This window comes from Phaethon lepturus, unplaced genomic scaffold (assembly GCF_000687285.1).
Source record: "Phaethon lepturus isolate BGI_N335 unplaced genomic scaffold, ASM68728v1 scaffold9529, whole genome shotgun sequence".
Taxonomy (NCBI): domain Eukaryota; kingdom Metazoa; phylum Chordata; class Aves; order Phaethontiformes; family Phaethontidae; genus Phaethon; species Phaethon lepturus.
The window spans coordinates 344-21,430 of NW_010564128.1; the positions used below are offsets into that span (position 1 = coordinate 344).

Here is a 21,087-nt window from a genome sequence, read left to right on the forward strand (position 1 = left end):
AAGGGGCTGCCGGCGCTGGGACTTGGAGAACTCGTCGCTTGCCGCATTGGCAGAAAACTGCTAGCACTTCTAACGGGAAAAAATAGGTTTCCGTACCGTTTGTAGAGATGCTCTTGGGGGAGGGTGGAGAGGAGGATTAGTACTTATTGTAATAAATTTCAATGTAAGTTATGGAAGATTTTCTTGGGAAAAACGAAACAAAAATCGTAAGCAAACCCATCCGTGAGAAGGCATGTGGGTTGTTACAGAGTATTTACCAAAAGATGAGGGAACGCTGTTTTCCCAGATTAGTTATTCTGAAGTTAGATTTGAGTTTTGGTGGCATGCCCCTCGGAAGGATTTAAATTAAAAACAAACAAAAAAACCCCCCAAAAACCCCAAACCCCCAAAACCAAAGAAAAAGCTTCTCCAAGTAATCTTTTATTTTATGTAGATAATTCCGCTTAAACAATTCCGTGCATGGAAGATGGGGCTTTTTCTGTAGAAGGAGCAAGGAGTGTAACTCAGCGTATTTTTAAGGACTTCTGTAAAGTACTTTATGGTGAATGATCATATAAAAGCAAAAAAAAAAAAAAACCACACCCACCAAAAACAAGCCAACCAACAACTAATTACCAATTTATTTTTTGTTTAACCTGAAGTGACACTCATGTTACTTTCTAATCTTAAGAGTTGAGTTCTACAAATCCTCTACAAATAAACAACACAAAATTATTTTCAAATGCAGGGAACTGGGTGGGATGGAAGGAAATTTGGTGTTGGGGTTTTGTTTTTGTTTTTTTCTTGTTTCCTGTCACTCAGAACAGATCGGCTTCCCCTAGACTTGATTGCACTGTCTATGTGCAAAGTGAGCGGAGCACTTGGTCACCTGTCTGTTCATCTGTCTGTGCAGATGTAAGAATTTTTATTGTTCTCCTCCTACAGAAGGAAGTGGGAAGTAGGACAGTGCATAGAGTAATGGGGAGGAGTGAGAGGAAGGGGGAAAGCAGACTGGATATATAACAAGCGGCCGGGTTGAAGCTGCTGTACTATCACCTGTGAAATTAAAACGTTTTGGTCTTGATAGCTTTTTCTCATGACAGAGAAGAGCCTGGATCGTGCTGTAATGAATACAGTGGGGCTTCTTTATTGGCACTGTTGGATGCTGAGGGACTCTGGTTTTCTTTGGAAGTTGGGGTGGCAGAGCGAAGGGCAGCCAGACAGCAGGTGCAGCCACCTTATGGGGCTTTCCTAAATCCAGGTCTGGATGGCTCCCTCAAACTTGAGCATGCGAAAAAGTCTATCCTCTAGACTGAAGCATCAGCTTATTGTTCGTATCCTCTCGGAGGTCATCTTGGGAGTAATTAGTGTGCATGAGAATGGGTGATAGGAATTTCTCCACTGTCTTGGTTCCTGCTACATCTTTTTGATTTTTAGTTAATCTTACTGATGGCTTTGAAGTATTTTAGGTTATTGCTGTGATAAGTGTTTTAATGTTAGTGTATTACAGAACATCTGTGGGAAAACAGTATGAAAATAGTACAGCCAAGCTCTGAAGAGAAAAAGGGCTCCATGGCACCAGCCTTGCTTGTGGTTTAAAATAAAATCACAGTTGCTGCTGGTTTTGTTACTCAGGTATTTTCTTTGCAGAACTCAAATACAGTAAGTAGAGTTTTGAGAAAGTTGCTGAAAAGTACAGTTTCCAACAGATGCTGCTCACCTGTCTGTTTGGTGTGAGATTATGCTCATTCACAGCTTTCCTTCCTTTTTCTGATTGTATCTTCTAGCTCTTGGTTCTGTCACAACATAACTCAAAGGATGGGCCCACAAAGGCTTTAGGCAGGCACTGCTGTAATCGGAACCTGTCCACACAGCCTCAAACTGTCCATTTCGGTACTTGTCACACCTCTTTCCTTTGTTGCTGGCATGCGTATTGGCACTGCTCTTTACTGACCCGGGCCAGGGGGCTGATCCAGATGAAAAGTAACACTCCCTTGTAGCAAGTTAGTTTCCAGCCACATCTGTTCTCCAGTCCAGTTAATCATAAATGTTCGTCACATAAATGCTGGTGTGTCTGGAGAAGGGGGGGCAATGACTAGGGGGTGGGCAGTGGGGGAAGAATGGGCATATTTCCTTAGAAATGTTGCCATCTTTCCCCACCTTAAGTAGTTCCTTGGACCATGTCTACAGTTGCTCTTGTGACAGTGAAATTATTTTCTATCTTATCTGGCCATGACTGTATCATAAGAAAGCAAAAATTCAGTGTTACTTTTTTTTAAAGATCTGTTATACTTTACCTATAGCTCAGATTTGTCCTTTGTTCATATGTTTTCTGTGTTTTTTTTTTTCTGTAAATGCTATGCAATGGATCTTCCAGTAATTTTCTTGGGCAACTTTTCCATCACCCGATGTACATTTAACATCAGGAAAGTTCTCTTACTCTACCACAACAGTTTTTGCCTTGGTGTGTAATTCTGTGAAATGATTGCTTATTCTCTCTCTGCATTTGCACCTTCTAAGTTCTTAGAAGCTACTAATGAGACTAAACTTCTAATATTTTTCAACATCTGTTATTCTAGGTCTAATGACTGTCTTTTATACTCTTCACTTTCTTCAAGTTATCTGTGTTCCTTTTGCAGAATGAGATCCGATATTCCATGAGTTGGAGGTGATTCACCTCTTTTGCTTGCCTGAAGTGATATCTGAGCACAGGCAGACAAAAGTTACATTGGTCATTTTGTAAAAGCATTTGCTTTGCAGACAACTGATTTGTTCAGTATTCTCACTCTTGCATGGCTTTAGCCCCTGCTTCTGGCAGGGCTTTTGCTTTGATTTATCTCTGTTTTTTCATTGTTGTTTCTTCGGTTTCTTTGCATTAGTTTTCCCACGTAGCCTTATTTGTCCCCATTGGTTCTCTTGTTTGTTTTTTAGCTGTCTGAATCCCTTTGAGTTGTTTCTATCCACTGGTGTTTGTAAACTTCATTCTGTATCACCTGCTAGTTTCATTAACATTCCCTTTATTCAGTCTTAGATCTCTAATTAAGATGACAAAACTGGACAGGCAAAGATCCCTGCAGCAGCCCAGTAGATGCCCCCTGTACCTGTTGGTTCCACTGGTATATATCATTACACTTGGATTTGAAGCCATTAGTTAAATTTCTAATAATATAAGCAATACTTTCCAAAGCCAATTTGAAGTAATTTTTCAGCTATTATTTCCTTGGAGAGTAGCAAATGCTATTCTAAATCTAAACCTATTACATCATGCACTGTGTTCTTTTCATTCGCTAACTTCATGGCAATTCTCTCCTCTTTCCGAAGAGCAATCAAGTTTATCAAGATTTACAGTAGTGTATGCTCCTTTTTCTCCTTTGTAGAGCCTTGTAAAAAGTCAGGAATTTGCATGTGTGGAGCTCATTACAGGATGTGAGACTAGATGATTAGAAGGAGTTCTTTGGGGTTTGGAGGTGATGTTTTGGGTTCTTGGAGGTTTTTTTTTTCCAATGGGTTTTTGTTGTTGCTGCTCCTGCCCCTTGGGTCCTCCTTTTTCTGGAGATGATGCAGTCACTCCCCTTTGTTTTTAACATCATATGAATTAGACGTTTTCCTGCTAGGGAGGGGCAGGTTTTCCAGTTCCCGGTGCCACTGGCTGAGTCACTGACTCTGTTTTTCTGTTCCGTTGTAGGTTTATAATTACCTTATTTTTACCTTCGTTACAATTTGATTGCCAAAGGATAGGTGTTTTGCTGTACTTCAGAGACGTGAGTGGCAGTGGCTTTCAGAGCCTGGATACAAGTCTTTGAAGCACCTGCTTTGCTGTTGCCAAAGAGAACATAAACTAGCATACTCCTTACAGTGTCTCCCTTCAAACAGTATGGTAACCATTAATGACAGATGTCCAGACAAAGTCTAATCTCTTGTAACCAGGGCTGCTTTAACTGAAGGAGGAAAAGTCAAGAGAGCACTGAGCTTTTGTATACTGAAATGGAAAGGGAGGATTTGCTGATGTATCTTAAGTTTATTTTACCTGATCGTACTTCTCCATAGCTGGTCCTTGAAATAAAGCTTACTGATACCAGACTAGCAGGATTTAGAGAGGTTCTTGGGTTTGAAAATCTTGTCAGCTTAGGGGAAAAAAAAAAAGAGGTGTAAAAGAGAGGTTTGCCTAAGAAATTTTTCTTCAAGTACCCTTACTGTTCTTTGACTTACCTTTCTAAAAATAAATAAATCCTATTTACTTCCCTGCCCACATTTGTTTATGAAGGATCTACGTGAAAAGGAGAAAATAACCATGCAGGGGAAACGATCTATCTGCCCAGTAAGATAAATGAAAAATAGAGAAGCAGCATCTTTTTCCACTGTTTTTGGTCACAGGTTTTATTTGTTTTAAAAACTGGAGTCAAGTATGTGGTTGGCTGTGGCTGTGTTCCTTTAAGAATACAGTTTTGCTTGGCTAGCTGCCCTTGTTCTCCTGTAGATTAATCCAGCAGAAGGTATATAACCTGTTGACCTTCCTGGCAAGAAGGGTCTGGAAGGGCAAAGAGATAAATCAGAAGGTTTGTGCTTTCCTGTAATATCTGTGGCAAGTTTAACCTGTGTTTTTCAGTTTTTGGAATTTCTTTTTCTTCTCTTTTTTTTTCTTTTTTTTTGGCTTAGTGATTCCTGTTTGAGGATTGGGGTTGTACTTACAGATTCTCATGGTTTTCACTTGCTTTCTGTGAAATCTCTGTATGTTCAACAGTTTGGAAATGACAGTGTGTTTGTGCCACAATTGAGGGGGAAGAGCTCTGAGCTCAAAATTACAGTAATATGAGTTGAGAATGGCTTTACTGTCTCTTGTATCAAACTGGTAGAACTGGAATTTGGCTAAAATGGCTGGCATCTGTTTGCTAGGAGATTTCAGACTCTTTTACAGAAGAACAAATCTGGTGGACTTTCCTCAGTCTCAGCCCTCAAGAAGTGATCATCTTAGCTGTAAGCAGCGACGTTTCACCTGCTGCATGTTTCAGGTGGTGTGTGTACTACAAAACTGAGCTGGGGTGGTTTCTGAATAACCTAAGAGAGTGCAGCTTGATTGGTAGCCATGAGTAGGGTTCATTCATATGATGCAGATGTTTCATGGTTGTTCTTTACTTAGGCATTGGTTTACCAAAAGTATCAAACATCTTTAAGGTCCTGTCTGTCTACCACTAAAATCAAGGCACATGCTTAACTGGTTGACTGAATTGAGGTCCCATTTTATATACCTGTTCTGCCTGTTTGTGGTTTGCTTTTTGTCTTAGGTCTTTAGTAAAGGGCTTAGCCCTAGCTGGACAGGTCATGCCTGCAACACAGACCACCTGCAAGCACTGTAGATGCAGAAATCTGACTGTGTTCATGGGTTGTGTGGTTGTGTGGTCAGTGCTTCTGTCTATTCTGTTGTAAGTCTCTTAGCCCAGGTTCAGCTATTTCTTTTCTTGGAGACGGGCTATAGTTTTGGAGCTAAATGTTTTCACTGCTTTGGATGAGACTTGCAAATATCTGTCTGCTGTCTGAGTTAAAGTGAAATTTTGCTGTTAGTCTCATGGGAAGCTAAGTTGTGAGTTTTTTTTTGTGACATCTACTCTTGAGTCCTGAACAAGAGATAGATATCATGATCAGGAGACAGGATTAGGAAATAAGAATTCGATTTAGATATCATAAAATGGGCATTATGAGTCTTTGAATTTCATGTTACTTGTCAGGAAAGACTCAAAAGACACCCAATTTCCAGCCAGTGTTAAACGTGAGCCCCTCTGAAGTTACACCCCTTGCAGTCACAAATCATTTTTAAAGTTCACCTTTTCTTGTTTTGAAATTCTTGTCTGGATTTTGCCCCCTTGCCTGATTTTTTCATTGGGTGGTTCACATAAGTCTTTGTGCTATAGTTTTTTCCATAGGTAAAATAAGAGCTTTTGAGTCGTCTGGTGAGATTTTCAGAACTGACTTTCAGTGGGTTTAGGAGCAAGGCTTTTTTAGGTTGCTATTAAAGGTTCCCTATCCTTTAATAATTAAGTGAATAATACTTTTTGGGAAAATGCTAAGCATGATTTATTTCTGTCTCTAGCTTGGTTTGGTAAGACCCAAGTCATTTTAATTGGTCAGTGTCTATACTTGTCTATACTTGAAGGGACGGTTGCGATTTAAACATGTTAGCTAGCACTACTGGTGATTATACTATTATTGGACTTCCTCCTGGTTCATTGCTTTCTAACCAGCTTCATGCTTGTTGGAGAATGACTCCTGGTGACCTCTGCTGCTAGGATGAGGGTGGCTAACCATTTTCACCCTGCCACAACCTTCATCTGTTTGGGAAGCTGTGAAATACATGCCACATGTCTTGGAAAGTCAGGAAGAATGGGAGCTCTGGGAACAGTTCCCACTTGGGAGATAACGGTGACTCCCCAGGAATTGCACTGTTCCTTTGGGGGCTGGGACTAGCCCAGTGTGTGGCTCAATCCCAGGGCAACCTGGCAGTGTCAATCTCTGCTGCCCTTGCAGTCTCATTTTTCTCTCCCAGCTGAGATGTAAATCACGCAGTAGTCATTTTGTCAGTCCAAGGCTGGTAGCCTTGTGATGTAGTCTGTACATGAGAGCTGTGCATGAGTTGCCTGTGGCTCCGGATCGATCCCCAAGTTGGCCACTCTTAGACTAGTGGGAGCAGAACCAGCCTTTGGGTTTTGTTGTTGTTGTGTTGTGGGTGGTTGTGTTTTGTTTTTTTTCTCTCCCCTCCTTAGGGTGGCAAGGCTCTGTGTTCTGTTTCCTTATCACAAATGTAACTGATTGGATGGTGTGCAAGGCCACACACAGCCTTATCTCATCACATCCTGTTTGACTGCATTATCCAGGGCTCCACTGATAGAAGTTCTCCTCTCCTTGTTTTGATTTATATCACTGTGCTGGACACTACATCCTCTCTCTGTTTCAGCCAGAGCTCAGCTACTGCAATAATTTAAGAGTGTTGTTTTGCTTTGCTCAGGAAGTCAGGTGCCTTTTGAACAGCAGCTGCTGCAGGCAGTTTCAGTGTAGCAAGCAAACCAAGCTTGATTTTGTGCTAGTCAGTGTGATGAGCCTTCAGCTGGAGCCCAGGCTTATGTTGGATATGATCTGAGGTTAGTAGTGCTTATTCCTTTGTAAACCTTAGTGGTGAGATGGGGACAAAAATCTCACAACACCACCTGTGGATGTAATGATTTTATGATTAATGATTCTTCCTTGCCTGGTGCTGCTGCCTGTTTAAGAGCTTTTGCTTCACCTACAGCAAGTAACATTTGCCTGAACTGGTTTTATTCAGGCAGTATTACTCTGGTGTCCTGGGTGGATAGGATTATTCGCTGGGAATAGCCAGCATTGCTCAGGAATTGCTGGAGGCCCAGGGCAAAAGGTGAGATTGTAACCAGACTCACCACTTGGCTAAGTTATGGAGTGCCTCAGTGGAGCCCCCTCAAAAGGCCCTGTGAACTGGACCCACCCATCTCCACTGTTGCTGGATCTTCTGCTGAAACTCAGAATGGCTCTGACTCCCAGGCTGATATAATTACTGGAGGGCAGCTCCTGAGGAGTCTGAGTAACTGTTAGCTTTGGAGATGTAGTTCAGTGCTAGTTGGTCTTGCTACAGTTGCATCTCTAGTTTGCTCTGTAGAGATCCTGCAAACATGTTCATGATATTTGTTCTCTTTTGCCTGCGAACTTTAACAGACCTTAGTTATTGTTGAATAGCTGTTTTCCCACCTTTTCCCTTTCCAGTAAATTTTTTTCCTGCAGTCTTTGAGTTGCATCTTCTTGGAGCTACTCATCTGCTGATTGCACTCATTCTTCTCTTTCAGAGGAACTGAGCTATTATTATAGTGTCCTGTAGAATTTCCCAGCCATTTTCTTCCGGTAAGTTTGAATGCTATCTTCCACTGTACCGTGCTCAATAGATTTCATAGTATTCCAAACTATTGCTTTCCTAAACCCAAATCTCCTTGTATGACTGCATTGTGTAAGCTTATTTGTTAGGGTGTTCTGGATGGAAGTAACTGACTGGTTGTTGCTGTTTCCAGGTTTTCTCATTGTTATAAACTACTACAAAGTTACAGTTTGAGCAGCAGGACTATTTCTCTTCTGGCTGAACTGATTCTGTTTTGAAATTTTCTGTTTGATTGCTGATCAGATAGAAAAATGTTGTGGTTCAGATACTCTATAGTAGCAGTATTTGGCTCATGTTACCAGGGTAGTGAATACGGGAATTGTTTGGTTTTGTTTGCATTACAATGACATCAAGGAATACCTGTAATGGGAAGCAGTCCCTGCCCCCACAGCTTGCAGTTCCATTAAATGAGACCAAGGATGAAGGGCTGTCCTTGATAAAATGAAGCGACTCGCTCACAGTGCCGCCAGCTCAGAAGCAGGAGTGCAACTGCACTGTCAGACTCCACACGGCTGTGCTGGCAACCATTCCTGCCTGGGAGGGGGGATGTCTCTGGTTAGTGTGTCATGCTCGATACAGATTTCAGCAGGGAAAAGGGGTGGCCATGGAGTGGGGGGAGTCTTTTGGACAGAGCAGCTCTAAGAAAACTGAACAACTGGAGACAGCTGGCTGCAATTTTTCAGATCCTCAGGAAAGTATGATTTTGTTTGGAGCAGCTGCCACAAACACTTAAGATGGAGCTGTTACCAACAGTAATGACTAAGGGATTGATATTAGAAAGCAGATGTGTCAGACTACAGAGTCTGTTAAAGATGTGCTCCCTGTCAGTCAGACGTCGCTGAAGGGCTCTTGGCAGCTGTCTAGCCCTGCAGGATGTCTGAATCTCAGTGAAATACCATGTGTGAAAGGAAGGAGAGTTAGTGTTGAAATTACCAGCATCAGAACAATTAAACCAAAGGTGCTGGAGCTGAAATATTTTTGTGCTTTCTCTATGGCTTTGCTTTCCTCTGTTCCAAAAGTTTGCCTTTATGAGTGACTCATTAAGAGATGGACCATGGCAGAAAGACTAACAGGGACCAAGAGTGAATAGAAACGGTATTTGGACAGAGGGAAACATAAGAAGGAAGTAGAGATACTGTGGTGAGGAGATGGAGGTGCTGTGAGGGGCTTGTGTCTGATATCCTGGGAGAGAATCCATGAGTGGGTCCCACAAAGAAAGGCAGTTAATCATCTCCCAATAAAATAAGAGTGGGATCAGAATAAGAACAACTGTAAGGTACAATGCCAGAAATATGAGTGCCAAGAAGCAGAGCATAAGTTCAAACTGAGGCAGTCTGAAGAGAACAAACACCAAGCCTGGGACCTCTGGCAAAACTTCCTGTTATGAGAATGGGACATCCTCTGACTCCTCTGATCCCAAGAACTGTGCTTGGCAAAGGGGATGCAGATGGGGAAGGAATTGTCTGAGCATGCCTGGGAACTGGGATGTCTGTGATTTCGGAATCAAATTCCCTCCACAGCAGAAGAAAGCTTTGTGATTACAAGCTTACACAGGCAGAACTTTAAAAAAATAAAAAATAAATGGAAAGATAATTTACAAGTACTAAAATATTTAGTGATGTTAGAACACTCAGTAATACAAATTGCCATTAAAGTCACCAAGCTGTATGTGTATAGTCAGTATTGATTGAAGGGAAAACAGAAGTAAACAAAGCTAGATGAAACTAGATCTATCTATCTATACTGAAACATTTGTATTTTGTTAAAGAAGTTACTAATGAATATTATTCAAACCATTCTCATAAATAACGCATTCAAATGCTCTGTTTTTGACCAAATTGCTTTTTCAATAGAAAGTAATTCCACTCACAGTTTTTCAACTTGCCATACTAATAAAGTCATCTACCATAGAGTTTAGCCCCCAGCTTCTCTACAGTTTGCTTTCCTTAGTTTAATAAATGGTCACTTTGGCCACCAGTGAATTCAGAGTTCAGATCAACTGTGCAGGAAACAGAAGGCCTGAAGTGTTCAGTCAAAGAAGATACTCACAGACCAGATAGCACCTGATCAGGACTCCCTGTATTACTGTTCATTGCCTTTGAGCAGAGTATTCCCTGGGATTGCAGATGGAGCTTACTATTTAAGCAACATGATTTTAGAAAACTTTGCAGGCCCTTTAAGCCCTTGGCATCTTACTGAACTAGAGACATAGAGTTATAAGGATTTTCATGGTCGTTTCAGTCTATGGAATTTCTTTGGAAGTTATCAAAAAGAAGGCCAATTTGTGTTAGTGTCTGGGTGATTACTGAGGTTTCAGGTGGATGTGGCAAAACATCCTTGATTTTACAGTCTATACAATTCCACTTTTCTCACCATCCATCCAGAACAGCTTTAGTGTCAAGAAGGGAAAGCAGAATCAGGCTCCAAGGCGTAGAAAAGCTGGCATTGGCCACGATAGCACATTTCAGTGCCTGCTGACCTAGCTGTAGGTTGGGATAGGACTAACATTGCTGGTCAAGGCATAAAAAGTAAGAAGCATTAAAAAAACCCCAACAAAACAGAAAGTATCTAGTCACTTCAAGATTTATGTAATTTTTTCTCTCATTGCTCTTATGTTCCACAACTCTCTTGATTTAGACCAAAGTGAGATAAGGCTCACATTCTGTCTCTTGCTTTGTGAACTACCCTGAGCATGCAAGTGACATCTGCTCAACTTGGTGCAACTTTTCTTTCATGTTTGGAGAAGAGAGTCTTGGCAGTTGACACTGAACTGAATACAGCATGTTTACTCTTCCACTTATTCTGGAGGATCTTGGATCACAAGGAGCCATAGTTTCCTTTGTCACCAAAGTCGCTTGGTGCAGATGTGAAACCTGTAAAACATGAAATGATCAGACAATTCCTAGAGTTTGGATGCGGGAGGGGCGGGGAAAGTTATGCTTCAGATAAGTTGCTTAATTTCCAATGTAAGAGTGTACCATGTTGAAATCATCTGCTAGGTAATTATCTGTGCATGGACATTAAGGAGATGAAAATAACTAGATTGAAAGTAGGTGCTTTTTATGGTTTGATGACCATACATTCCCTAGGGAGATGACTTTGCTTGTATGTGTTGCTAGGGGATTTGGCTTGACAGCAGAGGTTGTAGGTTCCAGTGACCATGGCTTTTGGGAGGCATACAGTTGAGTAGTTAGTGCATGTTTTCACTTGGTGTGGAGCATGCTGGCTGTTATGAGACTTGCAGGTGGTGTTATGAATACACTTGCTGTCACACCTTAGGCTTCTTTCTGAACCCCTCCATTTCTCAGTCTCTCAGCCTAAGTTAAAACTAGTCTGTGTCATGTGTTTGGGGAGATTTTAATGTGCATTAAATATGGAGGGTCTTTACAGCCCCCAGGGACTATGGGTGCTTGGGGAAATATCAAAAGAAGAACAGCTGGAACAGATAGCTTCTGTTTCTCTGTCAGAGTCCCCCTATGGAAAGCTTACTCCTCTATGCTGGAGTAGCATCCTCTGTGTCCAAGCGGGACAATCTCTTGAATACTCATGTAAATTTTTTTATTGAACATCTGCCAGCGAAAGGGGATGTATTGGTGATAGATGCTAGGTGACAGAAGCAATGGTTACTGTTCATTTCAGGGTCTCTTAAAGTCACATTGCCCTGCATTTGGTGCCATTCACAGTGTGCTTGGGATGTCTGTGCCAGTGATAAAGGCCAAGTGTAAGTTCCCCTTTCTGCCTCCCTCACCTCCCATTTTATTGTTTCTTCCCAGGTTCATTAGAGCTCTGAAAATGTATAGCATGGGTCAAAAGGATTGAAATAATTTAATGTAGGGGCTGAAATGGATGGATGGACAGTGGTAGGCCATTACAGTGTTTCATGTGTTCCAAATATTCTCACAGGAAATAAGTTGTATACTGGGTTTTCCAAATGTCTGTGTGAACCACTTGTTAAAATGCTACACCGTGGTATAAGAAGTATACTGTGTCTAGAAATTATTTAAATGCCCGGTATTATCTTACTTGTTTCCTGAGCTTTTGGTGGGATATGGAGATGTAAAGTAGGTGTCTGCTGCTGTCTAAAGTCAGCAAGGAGCAGTGAAACCTTCTGAGAACCAGTGTTGTCAACTCTTTTTCCAACTTCAGCTTCTGAAATGATAAAATTCTTAAGAATTTCAGGTGTTTTTTAAAAAAAAAATCATGTAGTTGTTATGGTCTTGGAGATGATTTTGTAAACATGAAATCCAAAGAGGTAAGGAATCAGAGAGAGACTTAAAAAGGAGTGTATGATGTACTGTTTTTTTAAGTTGATGTCAGAAAAGTTTCTGGAGCCATGAGCCCTGAATTTTTGAACTTCTGAAGTTGAATGAATGGACATGCTTTTCCTATTTAAAGCTTTATAAAAAAAAGCTTTATAAAGCTTTATAAAAAAAGTATCTAGTCACTTCAAGATTTATATAATTTTTTCTCTCATTGCTCTTATGTTCCACAACTCTCTTGATTTAGACCAATGTGAGATAAGGCTCACATTCTGTCTCTTGACAGAAGTGCATACCACAACACTCCAGGCAGCCTGCCCTATGCAGGCCACTTGCCTTGTACCAAATGATGTTCTGAATGAACTCTTTTCTCTCAGGTGTTCCCAGGTTGATGCAGTTGGTAGCTTCAAGCTGTATTTAGGAAAATCAGTGAAGATTTTAATATTCACAAATGAGAAAGAATTATAGATGTCTTTTTCAGGGGAGTATCCATAAGGTATATCCCAGAGTTGGGCATGCTACTGAACTTATCTTTGGATAGATAAGCTTTATAAAAATAAAGCTTATAAAAAATGCTTTTCCTATTTACCAACTAGGGCATGGTATAACTGCACAAATGTTGTTCTAGCTAGTTTTTGACATAGACTGAGCCCAAATTTCTTCTCTGTCTTCCTTTATATTCATGTGATATTTCTAAGCTGGTCTGACTTGGCATGTCAGAGCTCTCTCCTTTCTGGTTCAGTACAGGTTTGATGATCCTGTGGCTCTTACAAAAAAAAAAAAAAAATTCTGATTTTCTTGGCACCCAGCTCAACTTGGTGATATGCAGGGAAGTTCCGAACTCTCATTTAACTGGATTCTCGAATGGTGGCTTGTGAGCATTCTTTGTAGCTCAGATAAGGAAAACTATTGAAAAGGGAAAAGAACAGCTTTGGGATTAAGGCAGGACAATGATCTGTGTCTTTAGAAGCCATTTGTCTTCTGTATGGCTGACTGGAAGTGTCTGTATGGTTTGAAGTTGCTTTCTGCATGCTTTAGCAGCTCCACTCAATGACTTCAGCTGCTACTGTAGACTATATATATATATGTATAAGTAGACTATAATTTATTGTAGTTTTCAAGAGCAAGCGGCTGCCTGATAGGTTCAGTGAGTAACCAATTTCTGCTCCTGCCCAGTGGCAAAGCCTATTAAGCCTGAGACTGGTAAAGGATGAGGGGGCAAAGAGGCACGGAGAACTGAAGGAACTTGCCCAAGGTCATTCTGAAAATGAGCAGTAGAAACAGTCTTAAGTGCCTAGGATTCTTGACCTGCAACCTACTGCCTTTATGCTTTTACTCATGGTGCCTTCTGCGGCTGCCAGGATGTAGTGCTGAGATTTGGGAGACACTGCATTAAACTGTCTGGCTCCAGGAATTGCTTTTTAGAAGTGCAGCTGATCCTTGAAGAAGAAATGTCAGTGTTAAAAATGACACCGACTACTAACTCTAATCCAGTGAAACATTATCTTAAGAAAATTTCAACCCCAGTGCTCTGTGATGACTAGATAATTCATCACTGCTCTACTTTGTATAGTCTTTCACACGGACTGAATCCTTGTATGCATGCTTCAGAAAGTTAAATAACAGTTACACAGATAATTTCTTTCTCCCTCCGCTGTCATTAGGAGACAAAGACACAGGCAAGAAGACATAGCATTTGAAGGGAATTGGGAAGTGATAGAGCTAAAGAGATAGGGGAACAGCCGGTTTTATCAGAAGGATTTGTATAAAAGGATTTCATCTCAATATAAATAGAAATCACGCATGTGGCTGAGCTGCCATTTAAGGTAAACTTGAAGTAAAAAACCTCCTCGCTGAGGTTTTTAAACTTTTTCTTTAGTATCTCCTCATTTTCCTAGAGAGGAGGATTTCTGACTGACAAATGGGATGTGTTTGTCATCACAGGTTCTGAGTCTCCTTCTCCACTTGGCACCTTGGAGTTTCTAGCTGGCACCATTACCTCCAACGAGTGGAGTTCTCCCACCTCCCCTGAGGGGAGCAACGACTCAGGGGGCAGCGAGGCCTTGGACAAACCCATTGACAATGACGCTGAGGGTGTGTGGAGTCCGGACATTGAGCAGAGCTTCCAGGAAGCGCTAGCCATCTACCCACCATGTGGACGGCGGAAGATTATCTTGTCAGACGAAGGCAAGATGTATGGTAAGGCAAAAGAAAGGGCACACCACAACACTCCAGGCAGCCTGCCCTATGCAGGCCACTTGCCTTGTACCAAATGATGTTCTGAATGAACTCTTTTCTCTCAGGTGTTCCCAGGTTGATGCAGTTGGTAGCTTCAAGCTGTATTTAGGAAAATCAGTGAAGATTTTAATATTCACAAATGAGAAAGAATTATAGATGTCTTTTTCAGGGGAGTATCCATAAGGTATATCCCAGAGTTGGGCATGCTACTGAACTTATCTTTGGATAGATATCATATAATGGCTTCACAGTGTGACTAAGTCTATCTTTTATGGTATCTCTTGCTGCTATCTCCAACATTCTTGTTATCCTAACAGGTAAAATGCATAGCTGGTGCTAAAGGACAGACATTCAGCCCCTGAATGGCTCTGCTGGTGGTGTGCAAACACCTACAGTATGTTAATTATCTACACTTTTCAGTTCTTAAGATGGGCAGAAAACAGACCTCTCTGGCTGCTCCCTTTCATTGTAGTTTGCCTTCTTATAGCCCTGCCATGAATGTTTTTCACCTGTGGCTGGTTCTCAGCTAGCTAGCTAGATACCCAGCCCTGAATGCAGGGAAGTGCGGACTTGCAGCTGCAAGCAGAAGTCAACTTTTTAGGTGGTAGACATGATTTTGAATTAGATTTTTGACTTATTCCACAGTTAAAATTTCTGTCTTGATTTTCTCCACAAAAATGCTGGTCTGGTCTGGATTCTCTAGTTCAGTATTGGAAGAAGCCACCTGGTACTTCTGTGACTAAAAAGCAAAGTAAAGGCTGAGAGTGCACAATATTTGATTAAAAGTCTCAAGGTGTTAAAACTGTTTCTCAAAGCACTAGCAAGGATCTTGTGGAGGGCAGCCCTCTTTCTACCCAATCAGTGCTTGCTTTTTTTCCTTTTACATTGGAATCTGTGTATCTTTGCAGACCCCAACATGGGAGCACCATGCCCTGAAGCTTTACATGGAGCACTTCACAAGTCATTCTGCAGGTTTCTGTCCGCCTGTGGGGCCATTGTTCCCTGAGCTAGGGAACAGATTGCTTTTCACTATGGGAGCATGGGTGGGGTCTTGTTTACACAGCCTTATCTTCAGTGTATGGTTTTACTGGTTACATACATCATTATAACTGTATAGAGCAATATATGTTGAGCAAGGTTGATCACCCTGAAGCTCAGCCAGTGCCAGTATTCTTATGTTGACATCAATTCCTGCTCTCTGCTGGCACAAACATTTTTGTGGTTGTGCTGTGGAACCGACCGGGGGGAACTGGTCCAACTTAAAATAACAGAAAGGGCTAAAAAATGAACTTTAATTTGGATATGCCCCCTGATTTTGTTTCACTGCACAGCTGCTTGTTCTGGTACTTACAGAAGGGATGATGACAGCAGGAGGTGAGGGTAGGACTGCTTCTTTCAGAAGCAATGCTTGCTTAAAATGTTATTCAAACTAAAATATTACTTGCAAATCCACCCCATGGTTATTAGGCATAGATTAGTGACATGCTCCTTGCTGCTGTAAGTCTGCATTGGTTTTCATGACAGATGACTCTTAAAATTACTAGTGAAAAATTACAGCTCTTTTTTAAGATTGTCTTCGTTTACTAATTGTTCTGCACAGTCCCTGAAATACTTCAGCTTTGGAGTGAACGTGTCAAAGCAGAGAGTGAAATGGACCAGATGAGAAATAAGAGTGAGAGCAAAAGTAAAAGTGAAGTAGAATGGACTACAGAAACTGAAGAGACTTAGCTGGGGCCTGAGCTAACACGGGCTGGTGTTTAGTGGAAAGTCTGTAGCTGACTGCACTGGTGAGCAGCAGAAGGTAAATAACCCACTTGCAGGGTCAAAAGTTTAGACTAGGCTCTGGGAGAAGAAATGAGCAGCTTTACTGCAAGCCCTCCCCCGCCACTACTCCAAAAGGGACAGTGTCCCTGCTTGCCTTCAGCGCACCTGTTCCCAGCATGGACGGTTGGTTTGATGTGCTCCTGACAGAACCTGAGGCACTGATTTATGCCCTCCTTTGCTTACTAGTCTCCAGGATCCATGCCAAGGAAGTGGGGCCCAGCCTGGGATCTATAGAAAGATATGACCGGGCAGGGAGAACAAATATAGTCCCTGATTTCATCTTCACTGCTTACAAACGAGCTCATGGAACAGGACAAGTCCTATGTGGAGCTGGCCCTGCCTCTGAGGGATGGTTGTTTAGCTGTCCAGTGACTAACTTGCACAGAGCTCATTGATCCAAGGGATGGGGTGTTAGAGAACTGTGTATGCCCCTTTCCCTTGTCAAAGTGGAACTATTTCACTGTTTCTCACTAAGCAGTGGCTCATGGGAATTAGCCCAAAACTACTCTATTGGGCATGATGTTCCAGGTCCCAGGATCTCTTCTATGTCGTTCTCACCTGTTGTGAGGCAACCTGTTATCAGTTTAAAGTTAGTAGCTTTTACCAGCAGACACGTTGAACAAGCTGAAGTGCACCAAGCCAATATGAAGAACTCGCACTGTTTTGTTTGAATAAATTCAAAATTGCACAGCAAGTTGTGTTTCAGCCTATACACAGGCCTCATGTTCATGTTCCCTAGTCTCTTCAGAGTTGGCTTGCTGCTTACAGCTCTTCAGATCTGTATGGACATGTTCGCTGTGTGGACATGATTCCTACTTCATCCAAAAGTCAGCCAAGCTCTTCTCTGTACATTAACAATCGGGTGTCTTAATGAAAGAAAAGAAGGTAGCAAAGGCATCATCTTTTTCCCTCCTAGATGTGGTTCCATTACTAGAGGCACCATCCTGATTGACTAAGCTCAGTACAACAGCACTGCTCTGGGTACAAGCCCTCACTGTCTTCTTGGGCAGTCTCTGCTTACCACCTGCTTAAGGCATGAAAAGCTGTCTTATCTGATATGGGATGGTATCTTTTCTCCTAATCATTGTGTTGACATTAGAAGCAGTACCATTAACTTGCTGATCTGGTGCCTTCTAGTACCACTAAGGTCCTGCAGCATAATTTTATAAGTGTTGCCTGCTAGAATACTATGGGGGTACAGTATTACAGGTATGCCTCTCACATTTTCCAATCATGTTTTTCCATGGAAGAAATTATATCTGTAGCATTTGTACCAAATAAGCAATCAGAGAATTCAGTGTTAAGAGTCAGTATCTCCTGGCATCTTCAGTACAGAAAGGGGGGCGGGGGAAGCTTAGTACCTTTGTGTGATTTGCACAGGGATGCTAAATAAAGCAGGTCTTCCAACACTACTGGGGAGAGTAGTATTTCTTTCTGGGCAGAGAAATAAAAAATAGTAACTAGCGAAGTGATACATTTTGACAAAACACTGCAGGGGCCTTGATTTACAAGTGAGGAAGTAAGAGCTTGGAAGAAATGAGCTACTGCCTTAGCTGTCCAGTGTTCCTTTCCACTGCGCAAATATCTGGCTTGGAGCACCTCTTTGTAAGAGGAGCTAGAACTGGTGGCTGTTTGCTAGATTGCTCCTCTGTAGGAGGCAATAGTTTAGCAGCTGGTTTACAAACAGCTCAGCCATTTCTGTGCTGAGCAGGGTAGGGCAGACAGCTGTGGGCACTCATCTATCTCCCAGGCTGCTGCCATCTGTTTGTGAGTCAAAACCCTGATATGGCTGATAGGAAATACTTAAAGATATCCAAAGCTCAGAGCCTGAGTGATACAAGAAAGATAGTTGACCATGTTGCTAGTTAAAACCTGGAACAGGCAGTGAACTGCAAAGACTTGAGCTTGCAACATGAATTCCTGAGGGAACTGGGGTTGTTTAGTCTGGAGAAGAGGAGGCTGAGAGGAGACCTTATCGCTCTCTACAACTACCTGAGAGGGGGTTGTGGCGACGAGGGTGTTGGCCTCTTCTCCCAAGTAACTAGCGATAGGACAAGAGGAAATGGCTTCAAGTTGCGCCAGGGGAGGTTTAGATTGGATATTAGGAAAAATTTCTTCACTGAGAGGGTGGTCAGGCATTGGAACAGGCTGCCCAGGGAGGTGGTGGAGTCGCCATCTCTGGAAGTGTTCAAGAAACGTGTGGATGTGGCGCTTCAGGACATGGTCTAGGGGACATGGTGGCGCTGGATTAATGGTTGGACTTGATGATCTTGAAGGTCCTTTCCAACCTAGTGTTTCTGTGATTCTGTGATTCTGTGAATTAAGTTGGCATAAAAAGTCAGTCTGATGCCGAAAACTACCGTGTCACAGGTGGTCCCTCCCACCCCTGTTCTGAAGTGACTAGGTGAATTTGCAGGATATTGACTTCATCTCAAAGGGATATGTTATCAGTTAATGTTTTTCCCGACCTCAAAAAGTCACTAAAAGTAAAACTGAAAAGCAAACAAATAAACCCAAAGAGACACAAAACACTGCCTGTCCCAGTTTATATACACTTCTCCATGAGGGGAGGGAGGAGCATGGCAGTTACTACAAATATGAAAACCTACAAGGTGTCAGTCTTCAAATGCTTTATTCTATATGTGGTTTAGCATCTCACCTGATGATCAGTTAAAGCAATTGGAACATGCTGAGAATGTGCTTAGTTGCCACTGAACTGCCTGCCCCAAGTAATTGCAAAATTTGGATTTCAGCTGTGGTATCCCTCAGAGAGATACTTCTGCAGTTCTATCCCTTCCATTATTGTGACCTAGTGAACAATAGAACAGCCCTTTATCCCACAGTTTTGGTAATAAAATTGAATTTCCCATTTTGAACACTACAAGACAGATGAAACTTAGATTTGCAGACAATTGGTCAGGATGCAGACTTTTCCCTCCTTTCTTTTCCTGGCGGTGGGCGTGATGTTTTTGGAGTTGCTCAGTAAAAAGGTTTTGTTTCACTGAGTCAGCTTTCAACTTTGTTTCTGTGTGGTTCTAGTTCTTTGCTAGTGACTAGATGAAGCCATATTTCTGCAGGCATTTGCAGTGGGTTAAACTTATGTTGGAGTTTGTCGAGTGTTCCCCTGTACTCGGCACTGGTGAGGCCGCACCTGGAATACTGTGTTCAGTTTTGGGCCCCTCACTACAAGAAGGATGCTGAGGTGCTGGAGCGTGTCCAGAGAAGGGCAACGAAGCTGGTGAGGGGTCTGGAGCACAAGTCTTATGAGGAGCGGCTGAGGGAACTGGGGTTGTTTAGTCTGGAGAAGAGGAGGCTGAGGGGAGACCTTATCGCTCTCTACAACTACCTGAAAGGGGGTTGTGGCGACGAGGGCGCTGGTCTCTACTCCCAAGTAACTAGTGATAGGACGAGAGGAAATGGCCTCAAGTTGCGCCAGGGGAGGTTTAGATTGGATATTAGGAAAAATTTCTTCACTGAGAGAGTAGTCAAGCATTGGAGCAGGCTGCCCAGGGAGGTGGTGGAGTCGCCATCTCTGGAAGTGTTCAAAAAACGTGTGGATGTGGCGCTTCAGGACATGGTTTAGTGGGCATGGTGGCATTGGGTTAACAGTTGGACTTGATCTTGAAGGTCCTTTCCAACCTTAGTGATTCTGTGATTCTGAAGTTTTTCCTTCTATCTCCTTTGTAAGCCAAGTTTATTGTTCTTCATATTAAACTGCATGTCAGTTTAACTGGTATTTTTTCCATGCAAACATAGAAATAAATATTTTTCCATGAGTTCCAAGCATTTCCTCAATATTGACGAATTTACCACTTTTGAAATGCATGCAACTAGGAAAATGCATGCTGTTGCAGTTCATAGAGTTAAGGAAAGATGCCACAGCCAGTACTATTAACGTGCTTAGTAGTGAGTAGAAATATATTAGCAGTTTTATGTTCTCAAAATTATTATGACTACTTTGGGGGGGGCTTTATTCTGTTGTTTCAACAAAGGGCACATACTTTTTCCTGTCCCTTTTGATTTTAGCAGCTTTATAGACCTATTTTTTTAATCTGTCAGGCTTAAAACCAAGCATGTTGTGTAGGATTATGTTTTTCTCACTGTATATGTCTGCAGACATAGAGCTTTCATCATGTTCAAGTAACTTCCTTCATTAACAACATCACATTACCCTTTTGGCTCTTCCTCTGACTTTTTAATTTCTAAATTTCAAATGTTTAGTCATTCTCCAAGGTAGAGTTGATCTGTAGTGGTATATTGTCAGCAAGGTACTTGTTCTTATTTTTTTGCATTGTAAATAACACAGCCAATTTAACTGATTTCTAGTTTAGTAAGCCAGCTTTATGCTTTGTAGCTGCGTCCATTCATCTGCCTTGAAACTGAAACAGTCTCTCAGGTACATTTGTCAGCCTTTTCCCTTGTTGCAAGTCACTGTTTTGTTTCTGTTGTGCTTCTGGATAACTTTACACATTTCCTTTTTTTTTTCTGAAAAGCTTAGTAAAAAAGCCTTGGTGGTTTTTTGCATTTCTAAAAAAGCTGCATTCTTTCACAGTTGGATCCAAATATTTCCAGTTTGCTAATCTGCTCTTAAAATATAAGAAACATTTATATCTAAAATTTCAGATTAAATTCAAAACCTGGGAACAAAATCAGACCTGGAAAATGAAAATTAACAACGCCTACTGGCTTGGTTTTCTTTCTTCTTTAAAACAGGCACATGTAAAGCTCTCTTCTGGACAGGTTTTTGCGAACACATTACCAGAAAGATCTCAAAAACATGGACTGAGTTCTGAGAAGAGCAACAAGCATACCGGACTTAACATTGAGCTCTGGAAGTTGAAGGGACTGATTTAGGAG

At 41.8% G+C, this 21,087-nt stretch overlaps 1 protein-coding gene across 2 annotated transcripts in view; it reads left to right on the forward strand.

The window, feature by feature from the left end:
• The window catches only part of TEAD4 (TEA domain family member 4), a 59,863-nt gene that overhangs the window by 286 nt on the left and 38,490 nt on the right, over positions 1–21,087 (forward strand). Inside the window, exon 1 of one of the 2 annotated variants that reach the window (XM_010294771.1) lies at positions 14,116–14,367. The exons of the other annotated variant lie outside the window; for it this stretch is intronic. Coding sequence (XP_010293073.1) covers positions 14,361–14,367 — 7 coding nt within the window. The 5' untranslated portion in view covers positions 14,116–14,360. Of the gene's footprint in view, positions 1–14,115; positions 14,368–21,087 lie in introns of those variants that run through there. 2 annotated transcript variants of the gene reach the window in all.